Source organism: Eptatretus burgeri, chromosome 4 (assembly GCF_056783735.1).
Source record: "Eptatretus burgeri isolate ZD-2024b chromosome 4, Ebu_testis_v1, whole genome shotgun sequence".
Classification (NCBI taxonomy): Eukaryota; Metazoa; Chordata; class Myxini; order Myxiniformes; family Myxinidae; genus Eptatretus; species Eptatretus burgeri.
In genome coordinates, this window is record NC_140964.1 from 141,602,449 (window position 1) to 141,619,962 (window position 17,514).

General features: G+C 45.2%; 1 protein-coding gene across 2 annotated transcripts in view; it reads right to left on the reverse strand.

Annotated features, from left to right (window-relative positions):
- BRAP (BRCA1 associated protein) overlaps positions 1-17,514 on the reverse strand; it is a 68,494-nt gene that overhangs the window by 10,737 nt on the left and 40,243 nt on the right. For both annotated transcript variants that reach the window (XM_085880204.1, XM_085880205.1), the window contains exons 9-12: positions 15,521-15,659; positions 13,921-14,030; positions 7,556-7,645; positions 6,383-6,486 (exon numbers count right to left, since the gene is read on the reverse strand). In XM_085880204.1, coding sequence (XP_085736330.1) covers positions 6,383-6,486; positions 7,556-7,645; positions 13,921-14,030; positions 15,521-15,659 — 443 coding nt within the window. The remainder of the gene's footprint in view (positions 1-6,382; positions 6,487-7,555; positions 7,646-13,920; positions 14,031-15,520; positions 15,660-17,514) is intronic.

Here is a 17,514-nt window from a genome sequence, read left to right on the forward strand (position 1 = left end):
TTAGGTGAACTGTGGAAGGGAGAGGGATGGGGATGGGACGGGGAACATGGCGAAGAGAAGATGGACATTTCAGGGACTTTCAGGAAGGAAAGCAGGAGAAATGAAGGAAGTGGGCTTGGGTGGATTATCGGGGGTAGAAAAGATCGAGGATTTGGATGGGGGAAGATAAGAGGTGGTGGTGAACTGCTGTTTTGAAAGCCTGGAGGGAAGAATGGGAAAGAATAGAGTGAGGAAGTTTATTCCAAAGGCGGGAAAAAAGAGGAATGAAAGAGTGAAGATGAGCAGTGATTCGTGAATTTGGTAGTTTTACCAGAAGGGGGTTGTTGGCGGACCTTGAGCGCCCTGTGGAAATGTGGTGGGGACAAATCGCAGAGAGAGCAGGGGGGGCAAGGCTGGAGAGGAGTCGGTATAAGACAGAAAGACCACCGACCAACCTGCGGTGATTGAGTGAGAGGCCCAAAGACTCAGCTTCATTGCGGGAGATGCCGATGATCTTAAATGCCCTGGTTTCGACAGCGTGAAGCCGAGAAAGGTGGGAGGCAGGAGCACCAGCCCAGAGGGGAGAGCATTTTTTGATGAAGGTTTTATAGGTGGATAGGAGTTCAGGTATGCCAAGGAAGGACCTTACACAATGAAGTGCGAGTTACAATGAAGTGTGGATTCACAAGAGTGAATTTTTGGGGGTGGGTGGTTGAGGACATTGTTTGGGGAATGATGTTCGATGGACTGTGATGATAGATAGTTGTGAATGTGATGGCAGATGGAGGTGTTTTATGGTGGGTAGGTATAATATTTAGGATATGAGAGTAATGGTAAGTGCATGTACATTTAATATATTGTTGGGGTGGAGGATGGGTGGTCATTGAGTGATATGGGTGAGACGGATGTTGTGGATGGGTGGTCATCAAGTGACGTGGGAGAATGGGATATGGAGAATGAGTGGTCATCGAGAGATGGGTGAGAGGGATGTTGAGCTGCAGAGGTGATGAATTGAGTCACTTTCATATAAAAGGTGGATTATAATTGGGAGTAGCTTTGTTTCTAAATGTAAGTGAACTTTGTTTGTTGATCTTGTGCAACCTGTTGCTGTCCTGAGATCTTTGTTTTGTATTTTTTTTGAAGTTTTGTATATTGCAGTCTGAAGGAGTGGTGGCCCAGCAAGGGCAGATATAATTGATGGTAGTCAGGATGAAGTATTTGTAGGTAGTTGGATGGATGTGATTCTTTGTGTTCTCCAATGGTGGTATTGGCGAGTGCTTTTCATGCGTCGATTTTGCGGCTAGACTTGCGGTTAGCCCCACGAGTGCTTTTCGGGTGTTGATATTGTGGTTAGCCTTGGTAGTGAGTAGATATGTGTTATGTAAAAGACATATAGGTATCCAAGGCGATGCCCAGTATTGTTTGATGTCTGTTAAGAGGAAGTTGTTGATTGAAGTCATGGTTGGATGTACATTTGATTCATGTCTGTCTGGGGTGAGAAGGGTGACAGAACACTTCAGTGGATATGTAGTCATGTGATCAGTTGAATCCGTTTTCAAGATTATAGAGATATTTCTGAAATATGTTGATGCTGGCCTGAATAAAATTGGAATGTAATGAAGAAATGGTTTGATTATCTGCATATGATAGAACGAGTGAGTCTGTTTGAGGGGTCGGGAGGTCATGGAGGAATAGATTGAAGAGTGAGGGAGATAGTGTAGAACCCTGTGGGACGCCGGTAGGTAGAAGTCTAAAGGAAGAGAGGGTGTGGTAATTGTTTATTTGAGATTGAAGAAACTATACCTACCATTTCTTATTGTCAGTATGCATATTGGTGTAAACAATTTTTTTTATATTTGAGAATTTGGTGGGGTACGGTGTCAAAAGCTTTCTTCACACGAGCAGAGTACCCACCCGCCCTATGGGTGATGTTGTTCCAAGCACGCAACATGTTCTTCTGACGCATACCTTTATTTGGGTGGTGTATAAGGAACTCACAGCTCTGTGTCAGCAAAAAAACCCATGAAGTTACGTGCATGAAGCAAAAACATACCTACTGCTTATAATTCCAAACACCTCACAGCACTGGAAAACGTGGAGACAGGAATACTGAACTGTAAATGATGGAGACTTGTAATACCCTCCCTCACCTGGAGGCGGCACTACACGATACACATTTACATCGAGAATTTGCGTCCCTCACCCTCCCCTCCAAGACCAGATAGAGATATAAACACCCCAATACACTAATTGGGGTCATGCTGATCCGATGTAGCAAGTCTGGATGGAATTGGCGCACAACTGTAGGAGTAGTAGTGTGACAAGCAAGCAAGCAAACACACACACACACACACACACACACACACACACACACACACACACACACACACACACACACACACACACACACACACACACACACACACACACACACACACACACACACACACACACACACACACACACATCAGTCCATGGACTGAAGCGAAGATAAGGGAAGAAAGGGGGAAATGATTGTGAATTTAACGTTCCATCTTTATTTACTTTTAACATTGTTCTTAACAAACGGGAACAGGAACAATGCAGGCATGATATCGGCCAAATAAAAAGGCCTTCTTATGCGCCAAAGTTCCTTGTGTATATTTGTGTAACATTATTAAGAACAGGAAGTAATGGGGAGGGGAGGACAGAGAGTCAAGGATGAGGATGCATGGAGTTGAAAGAGGGGGGAGGGGAGGGGGGATAGACTTGGGGTTGGAAGGGGAATTGAGTACTTGGGGTTTGGGACAGTTGAGGACTTGAAAAAAAAAGGGGGAGGGGATGACAGAGTTGGCTTGGGGGAGGGAGGGCAGAGAGGGGAGAGAGTTGGGATCAAGGGGTTTGAGGCTTTTGAGGGAGTGGGGGGGGGAGCACAGAGTTTGCGTGTTGTGGTCGTGGAGCAGAGAGAGAGATCCCGTTATGTATTTTGTGTCCTCGGGTCGTTTGGATCCCCTTGGTCTTTTGGGTCATCTGGATCTTTTGGGTGTTTGGGGTCCCTGGAGTCTTTTGCGTCCCCTGGGTCTTTTCAGTACTTGGGTTATTTAGGGTCCTCAGGATATTTTGTGTCTTGTGGGTCTTCTGGGTATTTTTGGTCTTTGGAGTCTTTCAAGGTCTTTGGGGTCTATTGAGTCTTATTTTAGGTATTTTGTGTCTTTTTCAGTCTTTGTGGTATTTTGGGTCTTTGGGGTCTTTTGTGTCCTCAGGGTCGTTTGGGTCTTCGGGGGAGGCGTCTTTTGGGTCCTTTGGGCACTTTAGGTTAAGTATTTCAGGTTATAGTTGTGGGTGACATAAGGTCTGCTGTCCAACCAATGGGTGAAGAGCATACATACATACATATATACATACATACATACATTTGCTTCCTTATATAAAGATGTATTTCTGTGAGGACAGTTCTCAGTGGGGTTTCTTTTTGTTTTTGTTGAAAGGGGGGACTATTTTTCTGGATGAGCCTTTCCAGTATTTTACTTGGAGTCTATTAGAGAGAAATTGGTCGATATGGTGCTGGGTTATTGGGAGGGTCGAGTCGATATGGTGCTGGGTATTGGGAGGGTCGAGTCGATATGGTGCTGGGTTATGGGGATGGTCGAGTCAATATGGTGCTGGGTTATTGGGAGGGTCGAGTCAATATGTTGCTGGGTATTGGGAGGGTCGAGTCGATATGGTGCTGGGTTATGGGGATGGTCGAGTCAATATGGTGCTGGGTTATTGGGAGGGTCGAGTCGATATGTTGCTGGGTATTGGGAGGGTCGAGTCGATATGGTGCTGGGTTATGGGGATGGTCGAGTCAATATGGTGCTGGGTTATTGGGAGGGTCGAGTCAATATGATGCTGGGTTATTGGGAGGGTCGAGTTCATATGTTGCTGGGTATTGGGAGGATCGAGTCAATATGTTGCTGGGTATTGGGAGGGTCGAGTCGATATGGTGCTGGGTTATGGGGAGGGTCGAGTCAATATGGTGCTGAGTTATTGGGAGGGTCGAGTCAATATGGTGCTGGGTTATTGAGAGGGTCGAGTCAATATGATGCTGGGTTATTGGGATGGTCGAGTTGATATGGTGCTGGGTTATTGGTTGGGTCGAGTCAATATGGTACTGGGTTATCGGGAGGGTCGAGTCGATATGGTGCTGGGTTATGGGGAGGGTCGAGTCAATATGGTGCTGGGTTATGGGGAGGGTCGAGTCAATATGATGCTGGGTTATTGGGAGGGTCGAGTCAATATGATGCTGGGTTATTGGGAGGGTCGAGTCGATATGGTGCTGGGTTATTGGGTGGGTCGAGTCAATATGGTACTGGGTTATTGGGAGGGTCGAGTCGATATGTTGCTGGGTATTGGGAGGGTCGAGTCGATATAGTGCTGGGTTATTGGGAGGGTCGAGTCGATATGACGCTGGGTTATTGGGAGGGTCGAGTCGATATGGTGCTGGGTTATTGGGAGGGTCGAGTCGATATGGTGCTGGGTTATTGGGAGGGTCGAGTCGATATGGTGCTGGGTTATTGGGAGGGCAGGGTCGCTATGGTGCTGGATTATTGGGGTAATTGTGTTTAGTTGACAAGTGTGGTAATTGTGTTGTTGTTGTTGTGTGGTAATTGCTGTTTTTGGTGGTGATGAGTGTGGTAATTGTGTCAGGGATATTTTGTGGATTGGTAAGTTGGGGTTGGTTTCCTGGTGGGCACGAGTTTGGTGGGGGTATGTGCATGTTGATCATGTTTCTGTGAATTTCGCAATTTGTATTTTAATCAAGGTGATTTCAATGGTGTTGTCATTAGGAAGTAGCTGGAGGATATCTATCATTGTGCAGTAAAATATTATGTTTTGTGCATGAGGGTGAGGAGCCCTCCACCACCTCTATTATCTGTTCAATCGTGTCTGATGAAAGACTGGTTTGGTAAGATGTGGGAGAGTTTGAAAGCATTGTTTAGTTTCGCCTTTTGAATGAGTGCAAAGTCCATTTTGTGTTTACTGATGACATTTTGGAATTTTGTTATTTTCTTATGAATTCCGTTTATGTTGAGCTGTAGAATGTTCAGGTGGAATGTATTGGTTCATAATTGTGGGGCAGACTGAATAACTGAAGGGAGGTGTTGTATACAACAGCCACAGGTCCATTACGAGTTGTCATCGTTGTATGAAGGTAGGTTTGCACATTTGAGATGGAGCCATTTGTTACATCTGGTCCAGAGAACGGAGTAGTGACATTGGTAATTATAATGTTGCATGTAGGGAAGAAGTAGATTGATGGACCAGCATTGGGTTCAATGTATCCATCAAGTAGAAGTAGGAGATCAGGTGGCAGTACACGCCTAAATCTTCATCAGAAAAAAGAAGAATGTAATGTAATCTCCAAGAGTGCGGCTTTGCACTTTCACTCGAGTCCGCCATCTGTAGTTCTTCCAAAGTAGGACACAGTAGAGGGGAGGATGATGAAGATTCCCAAAAAATAATAATCCATCGGGAGCATACTCTGCACAGAGTGTTGGTGCTGCCAAAGCAAAGCAGTCTCCGAGGCTATTGGTCACAATCCTGGACTCTGACGCAGAATACTCGAATGGCTCAATCATCCCAGCAGGCTGGTACTCATTTTGCCGACCTCGGAAGGATAACGGGCTGAGTCAACCCCAGCTGGTATAAATTCAACAGCCAATCTTGAAGTCGGAGCCACCATACAAAGGCGATCCTCTCCGGCTCCACAGTGGTGGTGAAGCCACATTTCGTCGCAGGTACTAATCATGAAATCATGTCAGATGGACCTGCGTTGAACTGTTCAGCAAACCAAGAATGTGATACTAGCTGATACTGTCAACTGAGTGCTGAGGTTTCGGGAGCGCCACCTTGCTGAGACTTTAATTAAACGCAGCCAAGTGTTCGTGGATCATGGTAAAAATGTTGTCTTGAAAGTCACAAGTTCTGTGGACGTTTTGGTGACCCGAACACAGCGATCCACCATGCTTGATGCCTCAAACTTGGGCCACAGTTGGTGGGTCAGTCACACCCCACAGCCATCACAATCTGGGGTCATCTCGAAGGGAGTAGTACCCATGCTAAAATCCAACCGCCCATTTGCCTGCTCTAAAATCCAAGGGTTTTCGGCATACACAGCCAAGCACGTGTTCATGGATTTCTTTCCAGCCATTGTTCAACGTTCATTGCATAAAATTGAAGACATCTCAATGCCCAACTTTAGTAAGATCCATGATTGTTTGACCAAACCAACATTGGGGTGATAATGAAAAAAAACAAACTATGTCTAATTAATGAATGAAATGGCATATAAACATGCATACCTCGAAAGTTTACATTGAGCAAAAAAAACAAAAACAAACAAACAAACAAAAGACAAACAAAGGCGTTAACAGCAACTTACTTCTTCTCCATCATTTGCTTCTCTCGTAAAGCAGCAGCAAGCTGTTGCTCCAACCCCTCACAGCGCATGATCGTCTCTTTAAATCTGTCTTTCAACTCCCGCATCTTGAAAAAAAAGAGAGGGAAGATGATGATCAAATTGAAATCGTAACATCGGTTCAAACTCCGAAGTGACAAAACAAGGATGCATGTTTAAACCATGGCAGCACCTCAGGTCATCCTCCATCAGCATCTGTGATCTTTTATACCCTCATCAATAACACCCAAACCCCACCCAACTGCCTGCGTAGATTTCCAGGTTACTGTGTCTTCTTCCTTCAGTTTCATTACTTGCAGAATCGAAGATTTTTCAAGTTTATCGGTCAGTCGATTTTGATATTTTGTCTGTCTGTCTGTTTGTCGCCTCCAGGTCACAATTCTAAATCGATCGCCATGAAACTTCACCGAGTTGTAGAGGTAATCTCAACTCAACTTTGTGGTCGTGTCAGGTGTGGTATATGAGAAAAGGACAGATGGAAATAGAAAACTTTAATATGTGTTCACATACACACGGTTACAGATACGGCAAAAATAATGACCCGTGGATTTCAATGGCCGTGTTCACATATATATGCGGATATTGAAATGATTATTCTGATCGCACCATGTAGCAAATGAAATTGTATCCGCAATGCCGCCGGACGGTGAATTGCCAACACTGACGTCATAATGCCGTCAATGACACGGAGTATCGAGAACCCTGCCATGCCATTCTTCTCCGACCAGTGAAGGAGTTGAGGAGTTGATGGTGAGGGCAAACCTTTGCCTCTATGATCCAAGACTTCCCAAGCACAAAAATGCTCAAAACATACACAATGTCTGGGAATGCATTGTTAATGTCATGGGCCGCGAGGATGTCAGTAGTGCAGAGAATGTTGCGTCCTTGATATAGCCAGTGTCATTTTGCAAATTTGTGCAGGAAAGACCCATTTCGGCACTTGTGATGGGCTTCATATTCATATCTGTGTTCGTGTATATGTGAACACAGTGCCCGATTTCCCACATGCTCTGCCATATCCGTATCAGTATATATGTGAACGTAACCTCATTCAAACAAAGCAGTTGTTGAGTAAGACAATCAAAGATTACAAACAACAAATCAGAGGAAAGAGAGAAAGAGCCAAGGCCAAAGCACCTCATTTGCAGCTTCTTGCTCAAGTCGGGTTACTTTTCCTTCCCAGAATTCTCTTTGAGATTCCAGCTGGCTGCTCAGGAGATATGAATACTAAGGAAGGGAAGATTGAAGATGTGAATGAGGACCAGCTATACATCTCTATGGAAAAGGGTGATTTTTTTTAAACAATAAGAGGATAACACTGAAATAAAAGAAAAACAACCAAGGGAAAGGACCATTTTCATATTACACTGCCATTTAAAAAATTACATATGGTCTCCTAAAGATATTGTCAGCTGTTCAACATCATTCCGACCTCATCATACAAAGGACTTCAAGTTCAAAAGGTCAAATTGGCGGTCATGTAAATTTCTTCAAAAATCTTCTTCTCCAGACCCATCAGTCAGAATGCTACCACATTTGGGTTAAATCAGGACAAGGCCCAAATAGGTTACAGATCCAGTGGTCCTATTATTATTTCTCCTTCCTTTGTAAAGCACTTTGCGATGCTTGAATGAAATGGAAAGATATATATTTATAGATATAGATATAGATATAGATATAGATATAGATATAGATATAGATATAGATATAGATATAGATATAGATATATCGATCAGACGCACCTCATGACTGTTATGGTGAGCATCGCCGTGGATTATGTCTCACATGGTAAAATCGCATAATCCACAAAGAACAACCATCCATCTGCCACCCAGACGATTGTTCCCGCTAATGGAAACCATTCAATCGGTCGGTATATTGAAACATGTGGAGTGTGGCGAGCACTCCCCTGATCTCCATTGGACATAGTCCTACATCAAAGCATCACCTCCAACCTAGAGTCCTCGGCTCGGCGACTGTCAATCAGATAAAGATTGCATGGTCAACATCAGTTAAACATCAAACGGAGCCATGGAGATATGTGACATTAATCTGTCTGGGTGGCAAGGCGGTTGCTCTTTGCGGAATATGCGGTTTTACCGTGCGAGACATAATCCGTGGCGATGCTCACCATAACAGTGAGGACGTGAGAATGGATTAACAGATTTCAATAAATTACACTACGGTGGATTCATGTGGACCATAACAATCAGGAGGTGCGTATGCATGTATGTACGTACGTGCACACACACACACACACACACACACACACACACACACACACACACACCTAATTTTTTTTTTGGCCTGTGTGTCCATTTGTCATGTTATAACTTCAGAATGGATTAACAGATTTCAATAAATCGAACTATGGCGGATTTAGGGAACTCCCGGGATGGTTTGTAATGAAAATGTTGTTTTTTTTTATGGTGACATGGGTACACATGGCGAAACTGCAAACACCAACTTGTGACGCTGGTTATCCCTGCACTCGGAATCCATTTTGCCGAGGTGTCAGTGAGTACAGTTTCCTACACCATCAAAAGGCACTTGGAAACTGGAGGAAACTCTGACAGGAAGAGGTCTGGCAGACCAAAAGCCACAGCACAATCAGAAGCCAAGTTTCTGAGAGTCAACAGCTTGCATGATAGGCAGCTCACATGACAGCAGCTTCAAGCACAGCTTAACACTGGTCGAAGTAAGGAAGTCTCAGTTTCAACTGTGAAGAGAAGACTTCGAGCTGCAGGTTTGACAGGTCGAGTGGCAGTAAGAAAGCCATTGCTAAGATGGCAAAATAAGAAAAAGAGGCTTGCCTGGGCCATGAAGCACCACCAGTGGACTACTGAAAATATGAAGAAGGTCTCATGGACCGATGAATCAAAATTTGAAATCTTCGGTTCATCACGAAGGGTTTTTGTACGCCGCCGAGTCAGCGAAAGGATGGATTCTCAGTGTGTGACACCATCTGTCAAACATGGAGGAGGAAGTGTGATGATCCGGGGCTCTTTTGCTGGATCCAGAGTCGGCGACTTGCACAGAATGACTGGCACCCTGAACCAAAAGGGGAACCACAGCATTTTGCAGCACCATGCAATGCCCTGTGGTCTACGCCTAGTTGGTCAGGGGTTCATCCTACAGCAAGATAATGACCAAAAACATACCTCCAGGCGATGTCAGAACTACTTAGAAGAAAAGAACAAGACGGTAGGCTTCAAATCATGGAATGGCCAGCACAGTCTCCAGACTTAAACCCCATCGAGCTGGTTTGGGATGAACTGGACAGAAGGGTGAAAGCAAAGCAACCTACAAGTGCAACACATTTGTGGGAACTTCTACAACAGTGTTGGGAAGAACTTTCCGAACAATATTTGATTTCCATTGCAGAAAGAATGGCATGAGTATGTCCGGCTGTTATATCTAGAAAAGGTGGCAACTTTGATGAGTCAAAAATTTCGATTAAATTTTGTCAACAAAATGATTCCATGATTTCTTTTTGATCTGCAATTGTTTCTTTGCTTTAATTTCAGAGTACAGTACATTGAAACATTAAAGTACTTAAATTTCAGTAAAAACTGGAAAAATGAGGGTGTTCTAAAACTTTTGACCGGTAGAGTATACATATATATACACACACACACACACACACACACACACACACACACACACACACACACACACACACACACACACACACCTATATCTATATATAGTACACACATATATACATATATATATATATATATATATATATATATATATATTTTCGAATTCGCGCCCGCCGGTGTGCGATCGGCCGCGTAACTCCAATCACAACCGCGTCGCCCACCGGACGGACAATTCAGTCGTGACCCTCCTGGAACTACCGCCAGGAACCAGTCACGGGTGGGGGTTTAACCTCACCACAGCCCAGTCCGCATTCTACCCGCGCAAAATAGGGTGAATTGCCGAATGTCAATATACCGAAGTACCCACGCGGGTAACCTACCGAGGGGCTGCACCGCGCCGCAGGTTGGCCTGGGACACGAACCGCTTAAGCGGTCCGTTCCATACTACAGTGATAACCGAGCGGTGTTATTGCCGACCTCGACGGATCTAATTCTCTTTACCGGGCATTCAAAACCCACTACTCATTCAACGATGCAAGATGGCTTTTCAAAAGGGAAATAGGACACGACGAACGGGGTACATTGCACACAAGGACATTTATTCACTATACAGCACAACACAAGCAAGGGCAGTCATGCAAAATACAAGTAACAAATCGAATGCAAAAGCAATACGACCGACTATAATTATTATTTACAAGCACAGTCACTTATACAGTCGTTACTTAACAGGACACGGCGCCACAGCATGCATACAAAAACAAAAGGAAAGACCTCCCCATAGGCAGGGAGGTAGACGGGGTCCGGGGACCTTTATAACGTATACCTTAGCTGATCGAATGGGCCCACGAGACCGTGCAGGTTACCTGCCCCCCTTAGTGGTCATCGAGTTGTGACGTCCCGCTCCCCCGACAGCTAGCGTGGATGCGCCTAGTTTCCGGGCCTCCCGAGTGGCCGGCGAACTCTCTCCGGCACTCCTCGTCCGGACGCGCAGGTCCACACAACGCAGCCGGCAGAGCTGCGCCTTCCGTCCACGTCCCTGATGCACGGGCCCTCCACCGGACCCTGACCACAGGAACAGCTGAACCACGCTAGGAGCGCTGAACCACAGGAAACACGAGCACCGGACCACCAAAGGCAGGCGAGTGTACCATGAGCCGGAAGAAGCAGCAGGGCATGGACCACCGGGAGACAGGGGAAGAGAGTCATGAACCACAGGGAGATCTCTCAGAGAGCGACGAGCCTCGCGTACGGTCCGCCCTTGATAGCGCGGGGCTCCGCCCTTGATAGCGCGGGGCTCCGCCCTTCATAGCGCGGGGCTCCGCCCTTCATAGCGCGGGGCTCCGCCCTTCATAGCGCGGGGCTCCGCCCTTCATAGCGCGGGGCTCCGCCCTTCATAGCGCGGGGCTCCGCCCTTCGCTCCACCCCATTTTCAGCTCCACCTCCCTTCGAGGCATTTCGAGAAGCCTCCCGAAAAGGGGCGTGCCCTCTCGCCCCCTCCCCACGCGCCGTGCGGGGGAAGTCGGTTTTGGCTCAGGTCCAAGGCATTATTCCCCCAAAAAGAGGCCCCCACCTTTTCTCACCTTTGACCCCCGGCTCGGATCGCACTTCCCCCACACCAAGCGCGGGGAAAATAGGCGGGAAAATCAGGCGGGAGAAGCCGCGCGCCATCGAAGATCCTTCTTGCTTCCCTCCTCGCGTTCTCGGACGGTTTCCGACTCGGAAAGGGGGTTGTAGCGTGGTCCGTGGAGGATGGCGTTCGGAAGCGGACGTAGTGGCGAAGATGGTGGTGGTTGTTGTGATGGTTATTGTGGCGTAGTTGGTGGCGGTTGTTTGTGTCGAGGTTTGTTGTGTGCTTGGCGTTGTGGCGTACTTGGTGGCGGTTGTTGTTTGCGTGGTTCAAAATAACGATAGATAAAGAAAAACGGCTATCTCAAAGAGTCGCAGCCCGGTGAATACAAAGCAATCCCTTTAAACAACGGTGGGGAAAAGCTATCTGAACTCTCACTTACCGGCTTAGCTGATCTAAGCAACCTCTATGGTGTTCTGCGAATTTCCACAGCCGTAACAATATCCAGACATAGATCTATCTATATATACACACACACATATATAGTGCCAATAGAAAGTCGACACCCCCTTTCAAAATATTAAACCTTTTGTTTCCTTATAGCCTGGAATTAAATTACATTAAACCAGGCTTTTTCCACCTTTATACACACATCGTAACCCACAACTTCCAAGTGAAAAACAAATTCCACAAATTTCATAAAATCAATTAAAAACACTAAACTAGAATATCTTGGATGGATAAGTGTGTCCACTCCCCTGAGTTAATACTTGCTGGAAGCACCTTTCACAGCAATTACAGCTGTGAATCTGTTGTGATTGGTCTCTACCAACTTTGCACACCTTGATTGGGTAACATTTGCCCATTCTTCTGAACAAAACTGTTCAAGCTCAGTAAAGTTACATGCAGAGCGTTGATGGACAGCAATGTTCAAGTCATGCCACAGATTTTCGATTGCCTTTACGTCAGGGCTCTGACTGGACCACTCAACGACATTTACCTTTTTGTTCCTTAGCCACTCCAGTGTAGCTTTGGATGTGTGCTTCGGGTCGTTGTCATGCTGATAGGTGAACTTCCGTCGCAATTTCAGCTTTCTTTCAGATTTTTCTATAATTTGCTGCATCCATTTTCTCTTCTGTCCTTACAAGTGCCCCAATCCCTGCTGATGAGAAACATCCCCATAACATGATGCTGCCACCACCATGCTTCACAGTAGGGATGGTGTTCCTTGGGTGATGGGCTGTGTTGTATTTGTGCCAAACATAACGTTTTCCATTTAGGCTAAAAAGTTTTATCTTGGTTTCATCAGACCACAAAACTTTTTGCCATATAGTTTCAGAATCTCTGGAGTGGTTTTTTTGTATACTACAAACAGGACTCAAGGTGGGCTTTTTTGAGTAACGGCTTCCTTCTTGCCACCCTACCATGAAGGCAAGACTTGTGGAGTGCTTGGGATATTGTTGTCACATGCACACGGCGACCAGTCTTTGCCATAAAGGCCTGTAGTTCTTTCCTATTTGCCATTGGCATCTTGGTGGCCTCTCTGATCAGTTTCCTCCTTGCTTGGTCATCCAGTTTGGATTGATGGCCTGATCTCGGCAGTTTCTTGGTGGTTCCATATGCCTTCCAATTAATGTTAGTCTTGACTGTGCTCCAAGGGATATTTAAGGCCTTTGAAATATTTTTATACCAATCCCCTGATCTCTGCCTTTCCACAACTTTATTCCGGAGGTCTTAGGAAAGCTTGGTGCTCATGGTTGAGTCGTTGCTGTGAAATGCTCTATCCAGCAGAGGAAACCTTGGGATGTTTCCTCTGCTGTGGATCATGCATTTCACAGGAACAGCTGATTTTATTCTGAAATAATCAGAATCACAATTTAACCAGGTGGAAGCCAATTCACTTGGTGTGTGATTTTAAAGGTGATTGGTTACACCTGAGCTAATTTACAATTGCAATTATGAGGGGGGCAGACACTTATCCAACCAAGATATTCTAGTTTGTATTTTTCATTAATTTTCTGCAATTTGTTTTTCACTTGGAAGTTGTGTGTTACGATGTGTAAATAAAGGTGGAAAAAAAAAGTCTCATTTAATGATATTTAATTCTGGGCTATAAGGCAACAAAAGGTGAAAAATTTGAAAGGGGGTGTCGACTTTCTGCAGGCACTGTATATGGAACTGAATGATTGATTGATTGATTGATTGATTGATTGATGTTAGAGCATGTTTGGATTTTTCCAGAATGCAGAAAAGGCACTCCTTTTTAATTTTTTTTTGGAACATTTTGAATGTTGAAGCAAATTCAGGACGCTGGAAGGGAAAGAGACCTCCAGTTGAAGGGCCTCGAGCTTCTCATCTTGCTCCGCTGAATTCTCCTGGTCAAACTGCACCATCTTCCCATCGGTCTTGCAAGCAACCAATCGATGAACATAATTATCTGGAATACAACAAAGCGTGCGATATTGTAAGAACAAATAATAATAAAATGAGGACAACAACATGAGAGGCATAAAGTAATTAATGATCAAAACTTGATAACAGCAAAAGGGAGGATTAAATAAATAAATAAATATTTTTAAACAACGATATTAAAACCCCTTCACAGCATTATATATTCTATAAAATGGATGTGCTATACTGTGCTGAGATAAGCCCACGTACGAGACAGAATGTATGGTTATAAAAGTATACAACCCACCTCAAGCCACCTTGTTCTTGAGAAGCTTACGATATGCTGCCCGTCACAAAACCCAAAGGTTGTTTCATCGATCGACGTCCAACCGGCACGTGGGTGGACTCCAAACTTGTGTTTATTTAAAATATAAAGCACAAGCGATACATGAAGCCCACCGCCATGACGCTGTCCACAGTAAAAGCAACTGATAACTGACTTCTTCTTCTCCTCCTCCTTCTCCTCCACATTATCATTTATATGTACTTAAACCAAGAACATTCGCCAAATCCCTTCATTATGCAAACAACTTCCATCATCAGAGACTGCTGGAAATAACTTGTTAACGCAAGAGTGCTCAATATCCGGAAGTAACGAGAAATTCCCCAAACTCTCGCAGATGGGAATGTTTAAGGTGGTAAACAAAAAAAAGGATTCATAGCCCTGAGGGTTCAGGGTGTTGTTTCTCATCTGAATCCTTCTGTGTACCCTGAGAAAATGAACCGATAAATAAATAAATAAATAAATAAAAGCAGTGCCTTGACCAATAATCATCCGATGCCCATAAAATGAAGAATTGTATCTTTCCAAACTCAAGTTGGGTCCTTCTCGAAACACTTAGTTTCCCCTATGGATATTACTAATGGCCCCATTACCATCATCTTGTGGGGTAAGCCAGAGAATATTTTTGGGCAGAGCCCTTCACGAACCAGCTGGTCAGACCGGACGTTCGACCGAAAGTGGCAGGAATTTGTACACAAATCACGTGCAGGACGAGGACATTATTACACATCATTGCACTTTACTTCAAATCACTCTTGTGCATATTACATCAATAATTATAACGGGTGTTGGCTTAGCGGTTGGGGTGGTGGCTTGGGATCCCAAGGTCCCGAGTTCAAGCCCTGCTGGCCGCTGAATTAATACACCAGGGGGTTGACTCAGCCTGTCATCCTTCCGAGGTCGGTGAAATGAGGTCGAGGTCAGCCAAAAGGCTGCACACGAAGGGTAGGGGTATCGATGGATTATTAAATCTGGTATTGATGTGGCGCAGGCATGATGGGCCGAATGGCCTCCTCCTGTGCACCATTTCCTTGTAACAAGGACATTTGTTGAAAATGGACAAATCTTTCAGGTTCTTTTAGTTTATGGGATTGCAAATTGGATTCACAGCAGCACAAATCATCAGTTCATCAGTTAAGCGCAATCATTCCTGCAAACACAATTATCATCGGAATCAAAGGTTGCTCTCTCACCCCCTGCGTAGTCCCACACCCTCTGGCTGCACAGTTGCAATGCATACGTGTGCTGAGTCTCCTCAAAATGCTGATGTGCATGTCGACTCTCGTATCGACCACAGCCGATGTGTCCACACACCAAACAGATCCACAGGTTCTAAGAAAAGTGGGAGAAATGGGCATGTTCAAAAATTCCAGCCTTAAACTTTCCACCTCCATGTAAACATTTCGTATCCCTCTCAATCCCCGATAAACGAGGGCAATCATCATGTTGATCAGGCACGGTATTATACCCCATCGTGTTCAGCAAAATGGTGCCAGAAAGAGAGAAGCTTGTATTCAGTTTTTCTCACAATATTTAACCTGGATATGATACAAAGCACCATCATTGCACATTTCAGTGAACTGAACGCTCGAGTCGGGAGAAGGGAGCACACAAAGCCTAATTTTAAGAATCGGTCTGTCATCAGGAAGTTGACGCGTCGTAACCGACCAAAGTGCTCCAACCGAGAAACAAAAACACTTTCTGAAAAAAAAATAAAAAGAGTGAAGAGGATTCAGACAACCACCCAAAAGGAGCGAGTTCGTGGCTCTCCTAACTATGAAGACCTCCAGGCATGGGGTCTTGTACCGGACTGGCTTAAGCCTGTGAGGGAGGCATCTCACAAGGCCATTGAATATCAGCCAATCAACACCGGATATACACCATCACAGCTGCTCTTTATAATTTAACCAATCCCATCACCCCCTCCATATTGAATCTCCAACTCCCCCCCCCCTTACCACCAACTTCCCTCCCAAGGAATCCCATACTCCAAGAAAACTGAAATCTAAGTATACCAATAATACTATGACTATATTACTCCTAATCGCTTTTGTGCATCATCAAATCAACGATATTATGCCAATTACCTTCGTTAATCGACATACTGCGGCCTCACAGAAGCTCGTCGATCATTGAACAAACCGTTCATGACCGAAGCATTCAATGAGTGCTAAATACCCCCCTTATTATTACTCTCAATGACGATAACTTTTACCTCTTTCAGTAAAACGGTGTGCATTCGATAATTATACCGCACAATTAACGTCCCTCTGAAAAAAAACAACACACTCATTGGTGTGAATCTCCGATCGTGAAGCACCAGGATAATGGTTTGGAGACCAGGCTCAGTTCGGGAATCAAGACCAGGCAAGACGGTTCAAAAGCAAGTTCATTACCTCCGAACGATTCTGTTAGCCTGCCTCAAACAACGCAGATAGTCTGTATGTGTTGGCCGTGTAGTCAGGCTCGGCCAATGGCACGATGTCACCAGATTTCTAAATGCCACGAGAAATAAGCCATCTGTGACTTTTCCAGCCTCTTTTAAAAAAAAAAATAAAGCAATTTGCAAAGTCACAATCTGTGAAAATATTATCCACGAGCAGGGACCCGTGGAACATCCATCTACACAATGTAAAACTTCAAGCCTTCAACTCTTCCCCCTCCCCCACTCCCAAACCTCAAGTCCTCAACCTCTCAATCCCAAGTCCTCACACTCCCAACCCAAAGGCTTCAATCCCCCTCCTGACCTCCCCATTTCAAGCCTTCAAACACCGTCTGCGCCACGACTCATCCCCCCGCCCCCCACCAAAAGTCCCCACCATACCCCCCCACCCCAACCCCAAGTCCTCACCCTCCCAACCCTAAAGCGGAAATCCACTCCCCACTTCAACCCTTTAAATCCCCTCCCCACAACTTTGACCCATTTTTGCTCTCCAAACTCTCTCCTCCCATCCTCCCCCTCCTCCGACTCATAAAAGCAAAAGGACTCCAGAATATTCAGAATTCCAACTCCAGAATATTTAATGCCTTCCCTTCCTCCATCAAGCCATCACTGCCCACAGAAAACCATCATGGTCGCCTGTCCAACTCACAATCCTGCGAGAACTGCGGAAGCCCTGCGGCATTGCAGCTCTCAAGTGAACGTGAGCAGCCTAATTGTGCCAATAAACGACCCTAAACCAATTAT